General features: G+C 38.7%; 1 protein-coding gene across 8 annotated transcripts in view; it reads right to left on the bottom strand.

Moving 5' to 3' along the window:
- dab2ipb (DAB2 interacting protein b) overlaps positions 1-14,642 on the bottom strand; it is a 156,417-nt gene that overhangs the window by 78,522 nt on the left and 63,253 nt on the right. For 7 of the 8 annotated variants that reach the window (XM_044144563.1, XM_044144564.1, XM_044144566.1 and 4 more), the window contains exon 3: positions 13,635-13,753. In XM_044144563.1, coding sequence (XP_044000498.1) covers positions 13,635-13,753 — 119 coding nt within the window. Of the gene's footprint in view, positions 1-29; positions 2,338-13,634; positions 13,754-14,642 lie in introns of those variants that run through there. The other variant, XM_044144569.1, reaches the window with a different exon arrangement.

Here is a 14,642-nt window from a genome sequence, read left to right as displayed (position 1 = left end):
TGCTTCCTTTTCAAACAACAAAAAAACACCTCAACATTTCAAGCCACAAGTCATTTTTATCACATTACAACCAGCAGCTTCACTCTGCTAATAGGAGACTGAAGTCTAATTGTGAATAGAAAGGAAAAGAATACATGGATTTGAAAATGTTTTACAAAAAAAAATGTTTTCTTTAAAAAAATGAAATTTTTTTTACATCCAAAGCCTACATGTAGGCACGCCGAGGGCTCATCAGATGCGTCAAAATCTCTCTAGTTGTTTTCCGTTGCTGACCTACCTGTCATTCTCAAAACGTTTCAAATTGTGCTGCTCTAGATGTGCTGCAACGAACCCTCGATGCACCTCCACATAGACTTTGAATATAAACCAGACGCACAAAGCGCGTTTGCTTTGAACGCGCCATAAGAATGACATACAGAAAGTACTGAAAAAGAAAAATGTGTGGCTATGTCTTTAATCCTTCAGCCAGCTGGACACACACACACACACCATTTTGAGCTGTTTCCCTCTCTTCTATTCTGTCATCTTATTAGTGTAGAATCAAGAACGGAAAATTCTTTCAGGTTTCCTTAATCCAATTACAGAAGCCTACAGCTACGCCCTCCCCACACTGAAACCAATTAAATACCACCGCCCCACTTTTATCAGCCAAATTAGCTGCACCTGGAATAGGCCAATTCAAGCTGCTGCAGCTGCTAAACTCAATCATCATCTCTTGAGATTTGACATTGAAAGGATCTAAAGAAGCAATAAGTGAAATAATCTCAAGATTTAAACCCACCAAGCTCAACTTGCATTCAATTCAGAGGAAAAGGATATATATGATGTAACACTTATGTTTTTAAAGCAAGTTGAAGCAAAAGCTGATTTCAAAAAAAGAAAAATCTTACCATATTTAATATCAACCTTCAGCAGCTGTGCTCCACTGTTGATGAGCATCATTTTGTTTAAAAATATAAATTCTCTCATTGTGCTTTTTTCTAATTGCCATCAAAATTATAATTTATTAACTTTGGGATTTCTTTAACTTAAACATGTGAGCATCTGACCAGGACACAGTCTATCTTTCAATGACACCGATGGCAGAACAGTCTTTTTTTATCCCTTTTTTTTTTTTTTTTTTTAAGTGTCTCGTCTCTCTTGTTCCCTATCTTTTATGGCAGCATCCATCTTTTCATTTCTAATTCTGAGTGCAGCGAACAGGCACTTCAGCGCTCTCTTGGTCCGATAGGGGACAAGAATGTCAGTTAGTTTAATAGACCGTGTCAGTCATGGAGGGGGAATAAAAGTTTTGCAAGTCTTATCTCTCCTTATGTAAATCTTGTATTATGTAAATGAAGGAGACAGGAGAGGAGTCTGTGAGGTGAGATGTAGCTGCGACTTCAGAATCCGTCTCAACCAACCCAGAGGGGAAGCTATGTGGAGCGAGACGCGAAAATAAGAAACTTTGACTCCTACATTTCTGAGTTAAGAACATTTGCCATTTTTCCGTCTTTTTCAAGAAATTCTGCTAATTTCAAGTCAAATCAACTTTGCCTCTGAGCAGAAATAATGGAAGTACGGTAATTAAACTCCAGCTGCCTGGAGTTTAATTACACATGGGCCAAAAACAAACTAACTACAATAAACCTGCCATGATTTTTAAATATGGAATTATTTAAAATGTGTCAAACTCGAGGCCCGTGGGCCAAATTCGGCCCACTGTAGCTTTTTATGTGGCCCTCTAGATTCTCGTCTAAACACTAAGTGTGATTAAATTTAATGTTTTCAATCAAATCTGTTCAGTTGTCATCCGTTCACTGCTAAATTATATCAACCAGTCCCTCCAGTTTCTTGAAAATTACTGTGGAAATTCACGCAAAAGAAACAAATTCTTGCACTTTTTTGCACTAATAATTGGGACCAACTAATAATTGGGTGGCTTTTAATCAGATTTTTCTCAAAAATTTTACTTGTACTAAACAGCTGATTCAGTCTTAATTGATGTCAGATTATAGTTCATGATCTATACAGCGAAGATTAAAAAGTCACATTTACGGTCATAAATAAATATCACAAATATTTCCAAATTAGTACCACAAACACTTTGATTTTTATAGCAAGAAATTCCAAAACCTATCACAAAATCCCGAAGGAACTGAAAAGATGTTCAGTATTATTATTAAATTTTAAGAATTAATTGATATTTTAACAGTTTGTGAACAGATTTTATCAATAGGACTCTGGCACTGCTGGCCCTTAAAGAGCATTCATGATCTTGATTTGGCCCAAAATAAAAATGAGTTTGACACAGCTGATTTAGAAGTATCTGTAAAATTCTCCTAAAACATTTTAGAAGGAAGATCAATCATTTCCGATAATAAAATAGTGATATTCCTTCACTTCATACTTTATTGCAGGTTATTACAAAAAAAAAAAAAAAAAAACACTCCAGAGATGCAGCACATTACTGTCACTGTAAAACTGGGAGAGAACAAGATTTGTGTCTTACTTGTTGTAGTCCTCAGTACTGAAAAATTGCATGCTTTGCGCAAATAATTTTTTATCACAGAGAAATATACCTGACATATATGCCATAACATACCATACCATACTTTATTTATGAAGTAGTTTAAAAACAGGGCATGGCAAAAACATAAAAACACAATAAGAACAACAGATAACAGTGCCAGTTACTCATACAGTTAAAAGCTGGTGAATAAAGATGAGTTATCAACCTGGACTTAAAGACAAACACTAAAATAAAACAATTAATCATCCAGCAAAATGTGTTATCCTGACAGGCCAAACTGTACACTAACCATTTTTCTAGATAAAGTTTCCTTTAGAGAAAAAGAAAATGTATGTCGCAGGTGTCTAAGAATGTATGTATGTCGCAGCCTAGCATGCTAGTTGCTAGCCTATCCATGCTAATGGTAAGCAGAGAAAGTAGGTAATCAAGTGGGTGAATAATCTAACCATGCTAGTTAGGCTTTCTATAGCTAATTCCAGTGAGTAGAGTCTTTCTCATTTGATAGGACCAGCCACTCAGTTACCTGTGGTCGTTATTCATCCACCAGTGGCCTGTCATTTATAAGATCAGTCGCTGGCTGCAGAAATGATATGAGAACTGCTGGGTGTACAATAGCCTTAATTTTGGCATTGAATACCACGCCATATAAGGACTTAACAGTACGCAGAGAAGCTGATTTAGACATTTGAATTAGCTATGTTGGAGCAGGGGCATATTTAAAACATGCAGGACGTCTGACATCATTCTTACAGTTTGACCGTAATGAAGTAATGTTTGGAAGACACACAGCTGGAGGTGAGAAATAAAGGAAACATGTATACCAGCATTGGGTGTAAGTTTATAAGAAGATATAACTCTTTTACATTCATTTCATGGCTTAGGCCTGTCATGCTAATATTTAAACAGCATGTAGAGTCACAGGGAGGGTTGTTTTAAAGGCTTCAAGCTGGAAGCAACTTGGATCGGTCTCTGTAAAACCTAAAAGTGCTCGCTGATTGAGAGCCAGTTTGGCCGTGAAGCTCAATTTAGCAACCAAAGCCGGAGCTGGGCTATCACCCACCCTCAAATAGAAGTAGGAATGTTACTGACCACACTGCTGGAGCTCGAAAAGTGATTTTCAGGCCTGAGTTTTTCCTCTGAACTTAATGGATTGGAAGATGGTGGCTGGCAGAGTCGAACCTCTGCTTCATTCTCTCAGCCAGATTTAACAATAAAATACTTAAGTAAGGTTACCACATTTACATGCACAATTCTAACTCGTGTAGGCAAAAGAAAACTTCAGCTAAACATCCTATTTATCTATGTCAGTCATAATCAATAATATTTAATGACTCTATTACCACTTACATTGTGAATGTGAAGCTGTCTCTACGCCTCCTTTAAGGCCGACTAAGAACGGCTTAAAGACTGCATGAGCTTTTTAAATTTAAATAAAAGTCTGTGTGGGTTACTGAAAAGAAGGTTCAGCAGAACCAAAATGAGTAAAATGGTCGGTAAGGGCCTTTTACAAAGATGACTGTAGGGATAATGCATTAAGCTCATCACCATGGCAATCCAGTGGGCCATTAAAGGGCTTGCAATTTTTAGAGAGGTTATGTGAGGTTAATGTCAGTAATAGTTCCTTTACCTGTTGAAGATAGATGTCACATCACACTGAGTTTGTAGAAAAGGGAAGAAAGACTTGAAAGGTTAATGGCTGGAGAGCTGGACCATTGTTTTTAGCTGCTTTAAGCTATTTTCAAACAATTCAAACTGGGGAAAAAAGTGTTTCTATGTGGGATTAATGTGGCAAAGCCTACCAACATTTTTACACTTCTCAGTAGGCTAGGAATGTTGAAGATTGAGGCTGGATGTTATTTTTGCAATGGCATCAGGGACAGTAGGTTACCTGATGGGCTTGGTCTGATTTGTCTCGGAAGTGAAAGCCCAGTTGGGTGTTCTGCTCTAGTATGTATTCTGCAGGTACTGACTTTTGTCAGAGTTATAAGCAGATATTTAAAGTTTATCTGCCAAAACACAAATGGAAACAGAAATATACCAGCCATTTAAAAAGATTAAAACTATCAGTAGTGCTAATAAATGATTAACATAGGTCTACCCATTTTTTTATATATCGAGTGGCCCTATTAGATACTAATATCAGGGTTACTGCTTGCTCTGACATGTAGTTAGAATCTGACTTCAGTGACTGATTCACAGGTATGAAGTTAATGTTCCATTTTATTTATTTTATTTTAATTTATTTTTTTGCCAGACACATGACCAGCTGATCAGGTGAATTGATACAAGAGACATCTTCTACCAAGATAAGTTTGCATTCTGACTCAGATGTCATTTGGTTGATGAAAAAAAAAAAACTAAGCAGGAAGTTCAATGATCTCTGGTGAAGATGTAAATATTTAACATGCCGTTGGAGAGGGTAGATATGAACATTTTCAGCTTGAGTTATTTGCAACGACTGAAACGAGGAATCCCTTTGCCAGGCTATTAGCCTTCCTCCATTTTATTGATTTCTAGAAAAAAAAAAAAATCAACCAATCTGTACTGTATTTTTCATCACCACAGAGTAATACCAACATCACAAAATTGGTATTACTCCAACTCCATTTGCAGTATTGTCAACGGATAAAAGTTGTCAACTTTTTTCTCTGCATACATCTGCAAACCGTTTCACAAAACAGATGTAGAACAGTCCCCAGACTCTCCTGTTGTAACAGGAGTGCAATTAACTCCTGTTACACATATGCTGTACTATAGAATCCTGAGGAAAACAACACTTCCAAAATACATTACAATTCTACCTCTGTGTGCACGCTTTTCTCAGAGGGTGTTATAGTCAGCTGTGGATAATGAGCTGCTACAGCTTCTACTATTAGTAATAGCTTCTTATAATAGCCATCTAAAGAGCCTTTGACCAGTTTAGGGTTGGATTAACAACTAAATGAGTGAGCTGCATGCCTACTGAGCAGTCTTTTATTTTTTTTAAAAGGATGTGCAGAGCGCTGCTTTGATGGGGCCCTCTGTATTCTCATCACGCTCCTGGTCCTATCCATTATAGCTCATTACCCAGGGAGGGACTGAAAGAGCGACGACCCCCTTGGCACGCTTGGCCCCGGCTCACAGAAGCCCTATGAGGGTTAAACATCAACAAACCCACAAGACCTCACCAGCTGTGCAGGTGCCAGCACTACAAGCATAGCCTCGGGGGGGTCATTGTGTTGCAAATTATGTGGTTTGTAAAAAGATCACAGTGGTGATAAACTGCGACACTCTACAGGAACACGCCAATATCAAGTTTGGTTTGATGAAAGTATCACAAGTACACTTAGGGTTAAATGAGATCTATTTGACTTCAACAAGCAGTTTAGACTTTTTAGTGTAAAGCCCATTTGCTCTAGCCATTGATAGGAATCACATTTAAAATAACTTCATTCCTTCGCTGTTAACAAAGAGTGAATACAACGCAGATCGGTGGGGAAACACCTGATTGATGGCCACTGAATATGGTGGCTGGGGCGGTGGTCTTCCATCTCAACGGCACCAAGAGGAAAGCAAAGAACAGCGCATATTATTTTATCAAGGTTATGCTGCTATCTTCCTCTCCAGCTGCTCCAAAGAAAGAAAGAACAGGCTAACGGCTCAATGTCACATCAGTCAGTGAAAAGTCCCCCTTTCAGGATTTTTGCAAAGGTCCTAAAAGGAGGAAAAATAAAATGCTTGTATATTTTGAGGGGATTCTTACATCTGCAAACATTCCTAAAGGGATTTTTATACCCTATAGGAGTTTAGTTCCTTTATTTCAAGCTGACTCTTTGTTTTGGTTCTGTGACACAGTTTAGCGGTACTAAGACATATAGTGCACTGTGCTGACACCATGAAAATGCTAATGTTCACAAAGGATGAATGTTTTCAGAGAACAAGAGTCACCCTTTGTTTCTAGAGTCATCTCCAAAGCAGGACAAGATACAAAAATATTGCAAATTTAGAGCAGGATCTTCATAAATCCTGATATTGCTGAAGCAAAGTAAATGGTTAATGTATCCCTGGATGTCTCAAAAAAAAAAAAAAACTTTAATTATTTTGTTTTTGCTCTTACTGTAGACTCACTAGTAAACGCTTGTTAGGTACAAAGCAACTTAAAACATACAAAATAAATTGACCAAATGTGAAACTGGGGATACTGTTAAAAAAAGAAATTAGATATTAAGGTGAGTTTTTTTTCACTCTACTTGAATAAATGTACTCTAATTAAAGCTGGGGTTAATCCAACTGTTACGTTGTAAGGCTCTGCTGCTGCAATATAAATTAATTTATTATTAAATAAATAAAGGCTTTTCCACCTCTGCTGTTGTTCTTTTCCTGACTCGGTCCATTTGTTGACTCTATAATTCACTGATCAGAGACTGTGAGGAATGCTCTGAAACATAAACATTCACCTATAATATCAATAAATCTAACTTTAAGAAAGAAAAAAAATTGCACTGAACGTTTAAGAAAGTTAGCACAATTAAAAATGCAGAGCTCTGCAAGAAAGGAAAAAGAAAAAAACATGACATATCCATCGCTTCAAAGAGCACCGAGGTCTCCAGAGGAACTTCCGTAAAACGTTGCGCTAAAAATTAATCTCATCTCCAAACAATCTCCAACAGAGAGAAATAATGATATTATAATCATCCCCAAATTAGAGGCATTAGAGTCTGAGAGGCTGCTGATGAGTTCATCATTTGGGTCTGTGTGGGATAGAGGCTAATAACGCACAGTGTTAGGTAAAAACCTGCTCTGTGAAACCCATTATTACCCCAAGAGCCACGTTTCATCGACACGAAATCATGCCGATGCATGGCAAATGAGACAGCAAGAGGGACACGACACCCAAAAGAGGAAGGAGGAAGAAGTACTGTCGCCATCTCCAATTATGCCACTGAAATAAACCTAATGAAAATGCTGATGTATTTTTCTTTGTGTTTTTTTTTTTTTGGCTTTTGTTTCCTACTGACATAGTGAAAACTGAGCATCTGATTGCTGGCTTTAGGTGTTTTTTGCTTTTCTGGAGCATTTCCGGATTTGATCTTTATTCACTGGTGAGGATTATGAAGCAAATGATCACAAGCAAACACTAAATAACAATCTACAAATTGATGACGGGGGGGATGATAGCAAAAACTAAAACTAATACAATGTGTTGCAAAATTATCATCATGCCTTCACATTTTCCAATAGCACAACCAAGAATTATTTAATTGAGATGTACTGCAAAAAAGAGACACAAGGCAGCATCATTTTAAATTGGAAGTAAAAAGAGACGCATGGTTTTCTGAAAAGAAAAAAAAAACTGCAAGTTGCATCTCTGTTTTACACTTGATCCCACACACTGATTGATTGGTCATAATGATATGACTGATCGGGATGCGTAGGGGGAGCCTAAGAGAACAGAGGAAAGGACGGGAAAAAGGAGCAAAAGAGATGGGATATTGTTATGAGACCACCTGGGGAATGTTTACAGAATCTAATAACTCTAAATGTCATCACTTTATTGGATTTATGGATGGATGTGTCTTTTCCTCACTGCTGCACTCTTTCCATCATTCTCTCTCTCTTTTTATTACTTCCACAGACGCACTACCGCACGACATCCAATCCACAGAAAGCTGAAATGGGGGGAAGAAACAATCACCCAACCCTCAAAATTCATATTAACGCTTTTCGGGCTGAAGTCTATTATTCCAAACCATGTTGTTTTGATGCATGGCTCTTCATGCACGACAAGATCATAAACTGAATTCATCACGGAAAGCTAACTTATCTGATTATGTTCTTGTATGATTCACATCTTGAAGGTTGAACGAAAGTGTCTGCTGTTGAAGGTTTTATTAAAGGACTCAATCTTTACAAAATGCAAGTAATAAAAATATAAAAAAATTTTGTCACAAGAAACAGTAAAGATTTACTCTGCAAGTCGTTATATGGGCTCATGAATAGTAAAAATGTTTTTATTTGAAAACCCTCTTTTTGCTTTTTCGTTCACTTAGCAGTAGTAAACTGCATCACGTGGTTTTGTCGTATGAAAACCCTATAAAACATGTTGAGGTGTGGAACTGTAATCTGGAAAGATGTGAAAAAGTTCAAGAGGTTTTAATGATATCCCTTCAAAAGAAAACCTACGTCAACAAGGATGCCATTTGCCCATATTCCTTCCCCAGTCTTTGAACGAATGTGTGGAAATAATTTGGTGAATTTCGATATAAAACAATAAAAAAAATCATTATATTTCACAAACTCGAGTTTTATTTAAACAACTCTAACGCCTTAAAAAAAAACAAAAAAAAACAGACAAATATTAATTAGAAGTGATCTTTCTTTCCTCAGACAGCAAAGCGTTAAAAATTTATACTGTAAATTGCTCTATTGTTTGAATGATAGTTCTCAAACGCACTGCTTGCTAAAATTACTGAATCCACAAGTGGTCACCATCACATAATATACTGCACAATGGAATACAGAAACAGTGCATTTTCATGGATATAGTAAGGTTCAGCCGACTAACAAGTTAGAATACAAGTTACCAACACTTTAAAACCACTAAAACCTTTCCTATTATGTACTATTATGTATTAGATATTATCAGGAGTGAAAATATCTGTTATTTTTCAAATAAAAACAACAAATGCTAAACATTTTAGTTTTTGAATTGTCTTCCCTGATATAGTGACATGTTTAATGAATACCAGCAGAATAATAATACCCTCCTATTTCTAAGTGTCACTGTTAGGGTTGGTTTAATGTTATTGTACAGATCTCTACCATCATCCTCCATCATCCATACCACCCCGTTTTTGTTTTGTTTTGTTTTTTTCAAACAAATGCAATGTTTTTCCAACCACAGTAAATTATAGCTGCTCACTAAAGAGATACTGCTTTTACACAGCTGATTAAATGAGGCCATAAATCAGATCCTGTTGCTGTCTTTGAACATCCAGACCTGATGTCTTCCTGTGACAAAAAAAAAAAATAAAAAAAGAGTCTTCCTTCTTACCGCAGCATTCTTTCCACGAGGACGCCCAAGTCATTTCTGAGAACCGCTGTTACCAGAACACACGAAAAACACACAGAGTAAGATCTCCCAGTCTCCAATTATGAAATCGAACAATGCCTAATTACCACGCATAACAATAAGTGATACGGTGCATGATGAGAGGGAAGCATCAGAGAAATCAGAACGAGAATTCCCACTTAATATTTATAACTTGCAACAATGCTGCTTGTACTGTGTGGAAAACCTAAGGATTTATTCCACCTTTTTCCTACTGATAGTAACACTGCAGTGTCCAGGCCAGGCACAATGCTGCTGCAAACCAGTAATCCTTCTTGCTGCTTCAGATTCAGTAAGAAGGATTACTCAGACGGCGGGAGCAAGATCGACAGCACATGAGGGTCACATAAATTGGATTCGAACACAGACACATTAACCTCCACTAGTGCACCATCCAAAAATAATATTTTATAACTGCAAAGGTCTAGACAAATGTCTTTGCATTCATAAGGGGAATCTTAATCAGTCTGAACAAGTTGAGGGCAAAAGTTGAACAGTGTCATTTTAGTTTCTGCCCATGTCCTGTCTGCTGTTATCGGATTCCCTCAAGCTGACCGTATGACCTTTAAATACAGTGTTTAGCTGCGACATGACACAATAGATTGTCTAGTTAGATTAGTTGTTCTTCTGTCAAAGGCAATCATGTCAACACATGTGCATAAGGTCATTAGACAAACATCAGCGTGCTAGCATAGCCACCAACTTATCCACCTGAAGCAGAGGGTATGATACACAAGACTGTCTTGTAGGGATTCTGCCTCAGCCTTTCGTCCGTCCAAACAGTCTGGTTTCCAGGCTAATAGACCCCACTCACCATTCGGATGCCACTGCAGTCTGAATCTCCCGTCCGATACATCCCAGACAATGAGGGAGTCAACACTGGTGTACCACAGGGCTGTGTACTAGACCTCCACCTCCACCCAGCTCAACACCATAAAAAAGGTTTTCCAACCATGCTACAGCGGTTGGTCTGATCTTTAGCAATGACTTGGCTTACTTAGAGGAGGCAGAGCTGTTACCCACGCAGTGAAGTGATGAAACCAAGTGGCTGATTATTATCTTAAGTAAAAAATGAAACAAAACGCCCCTCCCTTATCGGGGAAGACTATGAGAATATTGTCTAACCATTATAGTTTCAGAGAGAGGATCTTACACTAAGAGTTGATAAAAATGTGACTCTTAAGAAAGAAGCATCTCTTTCAGGCTATTGCTCCCAGGTAAGACGCACCATATAAACATCCACTTCCTTATTTTATAATTTTCAAAGATGTTCTGTCCATGCATAAACACTCGCTTTTTACCACTTTAATGGATACTATTATCAAAATAAAAAACAAATGCACAAATTATCACCAAAAAACACTTAGAAAATTGATCTTAAACAATTTTAGAGCAGATTAAAAACATCAACAAAAACGCCCTCAAAACTTCCTGAATATATCTCGTAGACCTATATTTGTCTGATTGCAAACACTCGAAATGAATGGGGTGAGCAAATTAGTGTTAGTTCGCCCTTTCCCTGTGTTGCTGCTTTGTTCTGCTGCAGATACGTACGCCTGCCGAGAGTCCAGGCCCTGATTGATACGGATTAATTTTTCATTCCGAGTGTGCAGCTGCTTCTCTGCAGCATGTCCAGCTTTCGAGCCTCCTTCAGGCTACCTGGCCTCAGAATATCATTGCGGCGAACACCACACGCAGTCAAAATTGTGTCTGGTGTCGACACCCGAGGCCGTGTGCGTCGCTTCCTTCAAAGCAATTAAAGTAAAATGATGTGAGCTACATGGCTTAAGGACAAGTGACGCATCCTCGACAATCACGCCTGCGCATTTGCACTCGTGTAGACCGTCGCGATGAGAGATTCCTTCTCTACTCGCGTTCCCTTCCTCTCCTGTATCTCATTATCTCTGAATTTCCAGGTTTTTCCAGAGTCTGTCACCTTCTGCGGTGTTTTATGCCCTGCAGCGAGGCTGCTCCCAGGCTCACAGCGAGTATCCCTGCCTTGTCTCACGCTGCTCTCTGTAACTCTGCATCTTCTTCTTCAAATTTAACCAATCGTCATGGAATTGCTTTTTTCAGGGCTTTTTTTTTTCCTACATCACAAAACCACTTGTTTATAAGGACACCAATCGTAATGAATTTTTGCTTTTTGTAGTTGAGGTGCGTGTGCACATTGTGCGCCGTTCTGTGTTGGGAGAGATAAGACACCTCCAGAACATTCCAATTTCCGCTCCAGTGTTTGCCTTCCTCTCTGTGTGCTTTTTTTCATAGAGCTGCATAAATGCTGATCGTTTTGGACGCTTTACTAACCGTTAGAGAGAGAAGATAAAAAAAAAAAAACGAAGGTTGAAACAAGAGGTTGATGAGTCCAAAACATCAGATCAGAAACAGAACGGCAAAAAAACAACCCAAAAAACACACACACAAGCAAGCATTGGTGAGGAGGATGGGAAAAGCAAATGAGGTGAGCTCATTCGGTCCGACTGAAGGACAAAAAAAAGCCCACTGTATTCCACACTTAACAGTGGCTAGTGTTCCCTTGTGATAGCCTGACAGTGACGTTAATGCCTCATTAAAAGTGGGAAGCGAGGCGGTAACTCATCTCTAAGTTTTTAAATGGAACGCCATAGAACGAGTCCTTCAAACACGGCGCTTTCTTTAATTAAACCCCACATACAGACACCTTGGCTTTTTCCCAGAGATGGATGGATGAATGGAAGGGGGGAGGGAGGAAAGAAGGAAGCAAGGAAGGAAGGAAGGTGCAGGCAGAATCAGCTGTTAGCCAAGCATGAGACAGAGACACTCAAAAAGAGTGAGCAGGAAGTGTGATTACAGGGCAGCGATCGCTTGGACTAGAATTTGGCTTTTTTTTTTCCTCCTTATGCAGACTGGGGGAGAGTGGGAAATGTTAGCCAAGCAGCTGAACACCTGCAAAAATGAGCAAAGGATAGCATCTACTGCCAGTAAACAGTCAGAGGCAAAAGGCTATGAAATGGTAGCTCTAATGGCAGAGGGATCAACGGAGCGGATCAGTTCAGAAAAAAACCAGCATACTCTTAGGGGGTTGCAGAGGGTTTTTTGTTTTGTTTTGTCTTGTTTTTTTATTCTTAACTGAACGTTAAACAAGAAAACGCAACTTTTTCTATTAAAATAGGAATTCAATGAACTGGTTTATCACTTTTGTGGATGTTGTCTTACCTAGAAAATGCCAAAATTAAACATCCATGCATACAAACTGGACAGACATCAAATGACGTGTGGCTGTTTTGATGCCACTGGTAGTGTATACTGCACCAGGTGGATGAAATAATAAAGACGGATGAGCTTCAAATTCTCTGAATTTACCTGAAATCAACAGAAAAACTATATGTTTGAATCTTTTATGGACATATCTTATTGTCCATGAAATAGGACAATAACGGGAAGGAATTTCAGAATCCTTAACCTGACGTAATTAGCCGGCCTTTAGTAGAGCTCGTACTTTACATCTTCAAAGATTATGCATGTTAATACTCCCGACTCTTCTTGCATTTCTACTTAAATTATGTAGCTGTTTAATGCGTCATATATTCCCGGCACCCTGGAGTCTGTCAGGCACTTCTGAGCTCAAGAGTTATGCTTTGTGAAGTTATGCTATTACATTGTTTATTCATTAGAACATGCAGAGTATTTCCAACAGTTGGGTTGTGATGTTCTTTGCTGTGACAACCTCTTTTTTTTTTTTTTTTTTTTTTACCAATAGCACTTCTCTTTAATGTGACAGTGCGACACAAGTTTACTCAATCATCCAAACTTCGCCGTAGCTATTTTGGGATGACAGTCGCTCCTAAAATACCTGCAATTGCTGAGTAAGTGTTCTGCTTCTGTAATGTGTTTGAATGTTCCCGAAGGCCCCTCCACTACTGTCTTCAAATTTGTCGACCATCGCGAAGTACTGTTCAAAGCTTATGCGTCCCCAAAAGAACGTAGGAACCACATGTATGTGCCACAACGAGCGATCATTTACAGAAACTTCTAGAAGGCACAAAACCTCACCTGTCGTTGTCCACGCTCCTGAAGCCGGGAAGGATGTGTCTGAAGCTGGAGTTCCGATCAAGCTTTGGTTGACTCTTGGTGCGTTTTATGGAGCCCTTCAGCCGTCGACTCAGAAAGCCCTGATGGAGTAAGACAGTCGACATTACAGCGTCGCCGAAGTCTCAGCGATGTGGTTGAACTTGATGGCATGACAGTAAAATATGAATACAAACAAGTATGCTCAGCATTTTAAAATCTGTGAGGCGAGGTGTCAATGATAGTTGAAGGGTAGTGAATAAATGTGGCTCACATCAGAGATTAGAGAATACGAACATTCAGAGCCCCAGATTTAACTCTGTTAAATAAAAGCCGAGCTCAGAGTGGAGTGGAGATAGAGCCGGAGTGGAATTACCACAAATTATGTAAGTTCAGGTAAAAACCAGCTAATCGGTTCTAGGCTTGTCTGGGAGAAGTGGAAGGAAATGTAGTATGCGTATTTCTTCTTACATTTGCAATTCAACCCTGGCAATCTTTATGGTAACTGTAAAGTGAATGAAATGAGTGATGTAGAAATGCCACAACTTTTGCCTTTTCTTGGAGGGGGGGAGACAAAACATTTCATCCACTGTGCATTTGGACGCATTCAGCTCAGCTGTTACCCATACTTATCAAGCTTTGGGCTGCAGCCAACAGGATTCTGAAGTGCACTCCTCAGTAGGAGACCTGGTGCTCACTGGAGATTCTTGGACATCTTAAGTCCTTCTTCACTGCAACCTAACCGCTCATCTTTGGGTTCTTATGAGCTGAAAGCATTTTCTTTCAGCTCCAATTTCCTGGCATGTGGAGTGGTCTTTTTCTTAAGGTTGCCATGTCAAACTCGCAAAGATAATGATTTCAAACCCATGCTCTCAAGTATTACAAAGACCTTTGCAAAAGTATTCATACCCGTTGAACATCACATTTTGTCATGTGCATTTCAAGTTGACATATGTGTGAATTGGAAGGAAAATGATATAGAATAATCTAAAT

This window comes from Gambusia affinis, linkage group LG17 (genome assembly GCF_019740435.1).
Source record: "Gambusia affinis linkage group LG17, SWU_Gaff_1.0, whole genome shotgun sequence".
Classification (NCBI taxonomy): domain Eukaryota; kingdom Metazoa; phylum Chordata; class Actinopteri; order Cyprinodontiformes; family Poeciliidae; genus Gambusia; species Gambusia affinis.
This window is presented reverse-complemented; position numbering and strand designations above follow the sequence as displayed.